Genomic DNA, 8956 nt, shown 5'->3' with positions numbered 1-8956 from the left:
GATCTGGTACACGAACGAGCAGTCTTTATACTCCAGTGTGATCTCAATTTAATTACACGCTCATGTTGGTACATCACGTCGCGATCGACAAACACGAGTGTGATCCAACCTGATAGGTTGCATTTTCCTACATTATCATTTACTGAGAAATCCTAAAAAGCAAAACCAAGCAAATCATCATGACACGATCCCTAAACTGTCTCTATTAGTTTAAAATATCAATTTCGTTTAACCACTCTTTTCTCTAACTTGTTTACCTTTCAAAGGATATACCCATCCATATACGTCATGTTGAGAATATTGGCCGTTAAATCCTACTTACTCTACTCGAAAATCTTGATACATTTTCTCACATCCCATAATACCTACTTGTTGCCAGGGGGCTGTCCACGTTGCTCTGAAGTCCAACACCCAATGAGCATCCAGCACACTAAACTATAAAGGCGCAGGAAATAAAACGCTGCATCCCATGCTGAGCTACGTATGAGAGGCGGCGCTAAAATTTATCGTCTTGGTGTTGGATAATTTCAACGACAACTTCTGCAATAATTTCGTGAGCAAATGCTTTCACGTAGGTGACATCTAATATCGTCAATCCAACGTCTATCCAACTATGCCTTCTGTAAGAAGGACTTTCTCCTCCTGATCTTTACTATTAGCAGTTATACGTGAGTCAGGACTTGTTGTTTTCCGTTGTAAGATCCCAAAAGAAGAAAATCACATTTTCTGCCTTTATTTCTTTTTTTTTCTCTCGAATGCAAGCAAAAAAAAAAAAAAAAAAGGAAAGATGACTTCTAACTGGGACTACAATACAACATTCTATTATGTCGAAGAAATGTTTTTGTCGACTGAAGTGAACAAGGAAAGAGAGATTGTTGACGGTGAGGTGCGAAGGCGAGTATCGCCACTAAACATTGTTCTTGGGGCCGCTATGACTCTTCTGACTGTCCCGACGGTGATGGCGAATTCCCTCATCCTCATCGCATTTCTGAAGTCGCGTCACCTTCGCACGTACTTCAACTTCTTCGTCTGCAGCATGGCGTGTGCCGATCTCGTGGTTGGCTGTGTCACCATGCCCATCTACTCCATCGAGTTTTTCAGCGGTGGTTGGCCCTTTGGTCCAGAGGCGTGTCTCGCCTTCTCCATCATCGATCACGTGTTCGTTCACATCTCTGTCTTGTCTGTGCTTGTCATTGCCATCGACCGCTATCGCTCTCTGTCTAACCCTCTAGCACACCTGCGAAAGAAGACACTGGCCCGTGCGGTAACCATGCTCATACCGACCTACGTTGCCCCTATACCCCTCTGGTCCTGGTTTGTTCTCTACAGGAAACACGGACGCAATGTTCACTGCTACACTGGCAAGAGACGTGAATTCCCTTACAACGTTGTAACGCCTTTCCTTCTTTATATCATCCCCCTCATCATTCTCATTTCCTTCTGCATCAGGATTTACAACATCATCCGTAAGCGCGGAAATGATCTCCAGTCAATCCAGGACAGTACATTTAGGCGTCATGACGATCCGTATCACACGGAGGCGGATATCAGTGCTGCTCTGCACAACAACAAGACTCTCCTCTTCGACGTAACTAATCCCACTTTCATTTCGTCAGATACAGACGACATGCAACGGAATCGTCTCGGAGCTGAGAGGAACAGTCAACAGAGTCCGAGCGGAGAGAATGCAACGGAAGGGGACATCGAGGATAAAACGTACAATCGAAATATCAAAGAAAGTTTTGATTCTGAATTCAACGCGGACCAACATCATCCGGCGGCAGCCTCCGCAGAAATATCCATCACAGCTGTTGCAAATGGACCTGATTATGTAACCCAAGCGAAATATGACAGGGGAGTGCAAGCATCAGAACGTCACTGTGTATCAGGGAAGAATACTGATGGCCTCCCAGAAGAAGCGACGACCAAGAACGATGCTGTATCTACCTCAACGCCTGGAGCCAAGAGAAACGAAGTCCTCGAGGTGAGAGAGGGATGTGAAGGCGTAGAACATCGTTTAGTCAATGACATCTCCTCAGACAGAAGAGAGGGATCGACAGGTGTAAAGCCTCCGCAGTACCACCCGAGAGTTGCGGACGGGAAGGAAAAGGGGAACTATGTCCGCAAGCAGCGAATGTTGTCATCAAAGCACACCGAGGAGAACTCGAAGGCATTCCGCACTCTGACGTTTGTGGTGATGGCGCTTGTGTTCTCCTGGTCGCCCTGGGCTGTTCTCGTCTTCGTCGTCAACATATGCGGGCAGAACTGCTCTCTTGAGAGCGCTTACTCCGTAAGTCTAACGCACCCTGTATACATAATTCCTGAGTCTGCCACAGCAATCTAGAGTTATAGTAGTATTATCTTTTAAAAGCGAAAGAAGGCATTTGGGAGAGAACCCGAGTGAGGTAAGAAGATAACTCTCTGTCTTATTTCCTCTTTAAACGCTATTACTGTAGTATCAAATTTTAGGAAAACGCTCAGCAAAACACAAACTGCATGCCTTGTATTGTCTGTGACAGGGTGGGAAATATTCATCCAAAATACCATTTGTTCAAAATGAAATGAAGGACAAAAAGGCATTGTTGTCAATATTGTAGATCATCATTTTATTTATGCCTTTATGATTTTAGCCAGTCTAATTCTTTTTTTGTCTGAATTAGATTTTTTCTTTTTTTTTTCTTTCTTTGATAGACTTATTTCAAATCAATTATACTACTCTATACTATCTTACCACGAAGTGTGACCATAAATAATAGGAGGTTGAATACAAATCTGGCAAAGTTTTGTTGATAGAGCCAGAAAGAAGTTGTCTTCACAGTAAAGTAAGAAATGATGATTTTTACTTTTAGTCCATTACTAATCTAACCTACCAAAAACGACCTTTTTGCCCCATGGAATATTTCACCATTCCTATCTGTATATTCATTACAATGTTACAAGCGTTAAGGGACCATATAGTACATGTATTTACATTTTCGCTCAGATGATGATAGGAATTCAACTCAAGTCAACCGGCAGGCAAGAAAGAAAATCAACAGCATAAACAACAACACGCACATAAACATTTCATCCAAGGGCATTTTTTGTATGAATATTGTATGTATGTTCTTACTGAGTAGAAAAAATCTTAGATTATCATAACGTCTACCTTTACCAAGTCGATCAAACGATAAAAGTACGACATGTTAAAAAGCTGATAATGATGGTGATAATAATAATAATGATAATAATAATAATAGTAATAATATAGGCTTTCCCGGCCAATTCACTTTTGTCAGTCCATTTGATAGAATGTTCATTCAATTTAGCGAAAATCCTCGTCACTGCACATTCTGTCATTCAAAATTGCAAGTTGTTTGTTCAATTTTGCATTTCTATCAATGAAATTTGCACATGTGCCTTTCGAATTCGTAAAACGGGCATTTAGATTGGCACGTGCTCTTCAGTCATTCAAATTCGCCAGCACTGCCCGAAAAGGGTATTTCATTCATTCAATTTCGCCTATGGGCAGTCAAATTCCAAACATGTTCATTCAAATTAACGTCATATTATTTCTTCTTTTTTTTTTTTTTAAAGGTGAGAACATTTAAACGCGTATTTCTATGTGACTTTCTGTTTCATCCACGCACTGTTAACTAGTAAAAGTATCATATTTTTGACCCTATATAACTCGAGTTTGTTGCTCTGTAACGCCCCTTTTCTTTCATACATGTCATTTTAGGCCTACATGTACCAATACTACAGATTAATTTCCATCTTCTTACAGTCACAACAGCACAAGTTAGATATTTCTCAAGAAGACGGAAAAAGAATTAAAGGAACAATTGATGATCATAACCTTGACTTCCTAGAACTGGCCGACACACTCGGAATAAAGCGCTCAACGGCCAGAGAAGTTGTGGCCACATTCGGACTGGAAGACTCAATAAGCATTGAAGAGAGAGAGAAAAAAAAAACTGTTGTCAAAATCTCTAAAATGAACACGAAAATTTGAAATGTAATGACGCTTGCAAAACGATAACTATGGTGGAAAAAAAATAAAGAAAGAACCAAAGCATAAACATGCGTGCTAAATTGACTGCAAAGGATGTTAAATTGGATGCCCAAAAATGAATTCGAATGAACGAGTGCAGCATGTCCGGGATCACGTGACTATATCATTCTAAATTGAATGAACGAATAACGAAATGGTGCTTGCTTTACGAATTTCAGTTGAAAAAGTGTCAATTAGAATGAGGCTAAAAGTAATTTGAATGCTCCAAAAAGGAATTTGAATGAAGAGATCATAAAATTGAAATACCGAACATGTCATCTACGCTAAATTTTGCTAAATTGAATGCAGCAATTAAGAATTAGACTGACAAAAGTGCGAAATTGGCCGGGAAAATTTATGAAAATGGTTCCCAATATCATATTTTCGGACATGCATTGGATATTGATTTACAAAATATTGGAAAGAAGTAAGTTCATGACACAAAGTAAGAATTTGAAAGCTGAGCTCACACGTACAGAGTAAATTTGTATGACATACAAGAATTGCTGAAGAAGAATCGACGAGACACTAAAATGCGTATCTTTCAACTGGTATTTCGACCGGACATATCAAAACAATAGATTTGAATAAAGAAGCGGAAAACATGAAGTAGTTTTTGTGCAAAAGCAAAATGCTGGTATAGATATGAGAAATGAAGTTCATACGATATTGGGCATTCTTTGCTTGTACTCCAAGAGCTCTAGGAAGATTGAGTCGGGGTTTCTTGCTAGGATAACATGCCCAGCGGGATTAGCGACATCTGATATACAAAGTTCACTGAAAATTTGTATGTAATCTAGACAGTAGTAATGTATCATTATCTGTCTATCAAAACAGTTTTTAAATCGTATTTGATATTCTTAAGAGTTTAGATAGTTGGGCTACATAGCCTACAAGAAGGTAAAAAAGGGGAGAAAAGTTACTAAACATTTCATCCAACTTGGGAAGAATTCGAATGAACACCGACTGTAAAGAAAATCTACAAAGGCATTAATTCTAATACTATGGTCATGTAACACTACCATTTTCCCATCGGAAATGTCAGGATTCAAGTTAAAAATGCGTGGAAACATCATTCAAAAACACCCTGGTTACCCTTTTGCGAGTATTCTATCATTCAAAGACGTTGAAAGGTGAACATGCCTCGCTTTTAAATATTAAATTTCGTTAACACTATTAATAGCAAGAACAGCTAATGGTTCAACCACTCCCTGACATACCAACAAAGATGTCTACGGATGCCTGCAGGTAACGGAAGAGAGCACTCTGTTTATAAATATGTAGATATACATGTATAAGTATGTGTATGTGTGGACATGGGTAATTCCATTAAAAAAGGGGGTCATACTGGTTAAATGACCCTTCTATTAGTTTCATCATGTCATTGCTTACAAAGTACAAACCCTACAGTTATTTTACGGACTGTTATTCAGGCAAGTATCTTCCTTTCTGAAGGCAAACAAAATTTGCTACTGCAAAGTAACGGAAACTTTTTTTTTTTACAAAATATAAAATCAAGACTTTTGGGAAAAATTTTGTGACATTTCTATTTTAATACCAGTTTAGTAGATTTGCAGCTTATTGATGGATTAAAAATATATTTTGATTTTTACGTTTCACTTTAAAATTCGAAGATGTTAGAAGACAAGCAAATTTTGAATACTGTAAACAAAATTCATGCATTGGAAAGTAATGATGGATTTTTTTTTTCTTTTGTGCACAAGTGAATCTCAAGAATGAAGTTTCTCGTGCAACTTTGTCGTCTAAGATTTGATGTCCGGAAATTGCTTGCACGAGGAATCTTAACTTCTGAGGGTGGAATCCATGTCAAGCACCAATATTGGACTGTTTGCAGTTATTTTGCGAGTGACACTCACATAGTTTTAAAGATTTTGAGAGAAAATTGGATGAAGAAACAACAAATATGAAAAATATGACCAATTGTGATTTTCACAGATGGCTTTGGTGTCCCGCGAAATAATGCTTCGGGGTAGATTGATAGGTCATTTTCTGGATCTCATTACAATAATAATTGTACCTCATTCGTGTATTTCACAATGTAACTGTGGTCTCTTTGTATTAGTATCAAACACTGTATTGTCAGTGTTAGTTTGAAAGACAGACCAATACAGAATTGATATTTGGTGTCCCGCTTACACGAGAAACCTTGGTGAATCTTTTTCCTGGCTAAAAACTGGGGTTGTGTGATTCTTTGAATAGTATAGTTGAATTTTTATTTTAGATGACCATTTATATTGAAAAAACAACAACAATCAAACATAAAAAATAGTGTAAAATAGGTATTGAGACGTCAAAAGGAAGGTTCTTCTTGTAAGCGGACAACATGGACGGTGTCCCGCTTACACGAGGAACCATGTTTTTACCCCATACTGCTATTTTGTATGCTGACTTACTTAGATTTTAGTTCAGAATGTTCCTTTTCACTCACATTTGAAGGGACTTACTAAATATAAATGTTTCTTTAAACCTTTGTTCGACAAAAAGCTACTTTTCTGATTTTATTGTCAAAATAAGCATGTCACATGTTGGGTACCTTATTTATGGTATTACCCATAAGATACGGGTGCATAACTGTGCACACCCACCCTAGATTTACGAAGTGTATATTAAGTGAATGATAGGTCTGTAAAATGTACATTAAATTGAAGTGGGACTGACTTATAATACTCTCATGATTGTTGATACTCATATGAAATCATAATACTAAGAATAATAATGATTTCTGAAAATGTTGATCATTGAACAAAACAGAATGAGGATAGAACAAAATGCAGGTTGCAGAAAACATGACAATATTTTCGAGGTGCTGAGGGGTATGGATTGCTCGAAATACGAACTTGTATTCTTGAAAAAAAAAATGAAACTGAAACCTGTTTTCAGGACTTTACTATGCTCTAAAATCGACTTAATGATGGTGGGGGATTTAATGGATGTTTAATGTGCCGCGACAAAAATACTCTGTCACTAATTTGAATGATATTATAATAAAATAATTATCTTTTACCCCAAATTGAAAAGTTAGCAATATGAAATTTGAACCAAGGGAAAAGACAATTCAGGAGAATTGTTTGAACATAAATGACTGTTGACGAATTCAAATGAACATTTTATCAAATTAGACCAAAAAAAAAAAAAAAACGTATTGTAGGGCTTAATTTTCTTTTTTTTCCTCTTATTTACTAATTCCTTAATATATAAATATTGTATATATTCAATATACATTATATATGTATATATATATAATATTATATATATATGTATATATTTATATAATATTATATATATATATATTCCTCTTATTTACTAATTCCTTAATATATAAATATTGTATATATTCAATATACATTATATATGTATATATATATATATATATGATATTATATATATATATATGTATATATTTATATAATATTATATATATATATACATATTCTATATTCTAATATACGAATAATCTTAGTTTTTCAATTTTCTTTTCGTAAAGGTTTTTTTTTTCTGCTTTTGTTTAACGACTGTAGAACGACGTTCGCAGATTCTAAACCGGATTTTCGCATTTACCCCTCTCTGCCTATTCCCTACCCCTCCATTCTCTCCCCCCACCCCCCCCCCCCTCTCTCTCTCTCTCTTTCTTGTTTTAAATACTAACTTGTAGGTGAGTTTCTTCTGGGTGTACATCAACAGCCTGCTGAATCCACTTTGCTACGCTGCTGCAAACCGCACCTTTCGCCGCGTCATCGTGGGCTTCTTTAGGGGATGAAGAGATTACTGACATACACGCGATGCGGATCTTGACAAGTGCGGGTGGTAATTCCCCATCACGACTTTATCACAAACATCAGCGATATAGCATCTTCTCAGTAATCACCATCCGCCATGCATTTTCACTTCGTTTGGCAAAGGATTTTGATTGTAGTGAGAAAAGCTGCACTTCACGTTCACGATCAGTATTAGATGTCGAGTTAGATAAAGCACACTGAAGCAACGGAAAACCCGCTAAATGTCATCATGCATGTGCCATTCATCACCGCGGCTAAATACAAGGAGGGCGTGATGTCATTTAGCGGTTTGATGCCAAAATGCGGTGACTGAATTTGCAACTGAAAGCGTTTCTTTTTTTATTTTTTTCTTAACCAACACTTCTCTATGAAGTGTTGGTTAAGAAATGTTGGTTATTAATGAAGGTGAGGTACTCTTCTAGATCCTCGAAAAAGCCCATGAGGTGTCGGTGAGCTCATACACTAATTTATCATCCTGACACACAAACGGCATCTATAGATGCTGATCAGCATGATTTACGTTTAAGCCACAATTATCTTGACACAAGCAAGCAAGCAAACAAAGTCATAAGTTGTCAGTATTGTATATCACCATAGTTTATAACTTCTATTGCTATATACAGACATTTGCGTTTCCAGTGGCTTTTGCTTTCTGGGTTCATGGGGTTATAGGATTAGCACAGAAATTGGGTTTCTGCAGTTTTCACAACACGTTTACGAACTAGAATCACATTGTCACGCTAATCGATTTGATGATATGTATTTGTTAGAAAGTGTTGATTTGTTTGGCCATTTTAAGGACCATTAAGATGATGCCCTGAACTGGCGATTTTTGCTTTCTATAATTAAAAGCCAAAATTTACTCAAAATACAAGAGACTTTAACAGGAAAATTTTAAAATACTGTTTTATCATTTTCGTCAACGAAAAGTTTAGGAGTATCATAAAAGCAAAGCAAAATTTGATAATGAAAGTACAACGTAAAGTAGTAATCATTGACAAAGTCGTACGACTGTAGAATGATGAGAATCTAGGTACACCGTAAAAGTTGTAATATTTCATCAAACATTTTAAAATTTTGCAATTACCACCTTCAGACCAAATATTTAGCCAGCTTGTCGAAGTTA

The 8956-nt window shown here is 37.0% G+C and overlaps 1 protein-coding gene across 1 annotated transcript; it reads left to right on the top strand.

Moving 5' to 3' along the window:
* Positions 1 to 787: 787 nt before the first annotated feature.
* On the top strand, positions 788 to 7811 carry LOC140244766 (muscarinic acetylcholine receptor M2-like). Its single transcript, XM_072324388.1, has 3 exons — positions 788 to 1975; positions 2159 to 2290; positions 7707 to 7811. The coding sequence occupies exons 1-3, from the start codon at positions 788 to 790 to the stop codon at positions 7809 to 7811; spliced, it is 1425 nt and encodes a 474-aa protein (XP_072180489.1).
* Positions 7812 to 8956: the final 1145 nt, after the last annotated feature.

Source organism: Diadema setosum, chromosome 2 (genome assembly GCF_964275005.1).
Source record: "Diadema setosum chromosome 2, eeDiaSeto1, whole genome shotgun sequence".
NCBI classification, from domain to species: Eukaryota; Metazoa; Echinodermata; class Echinoidea; order Diadematoida; family Diadematidae; genus Diadema; species Diadema setosum.
The sequence above is the reverse complement of the archived record's forward strand: the minus strand, read 5'-3'. Positions and strand labels throughout refer to the sequence as shown.

Bases quoted from the DNA above. Each gene is read 5' to 3' on its own strand.
- LOC140244766 (XM_072324388.1), top strand. From the start codon at position 788: ATGACTTCTAACTGGGACTACAATACAACATTCTATTATGTCGAAGAA. The intron at 1,976-2,158 runs GTCCTCGAGGTG...AAGCACACCGAG, and splicing joins CTGGAGCCAAGAGAAACGAA to GAGAACTCGAAGGCATTCCG. The intron at 2,291-7,706 runs GTAAGTCTAACG...ACTAACTTGTAG, and splicing joins CTCTTGAGAGCGCTTACTCC to GTGAGTTTCTTCTGGGTGTA.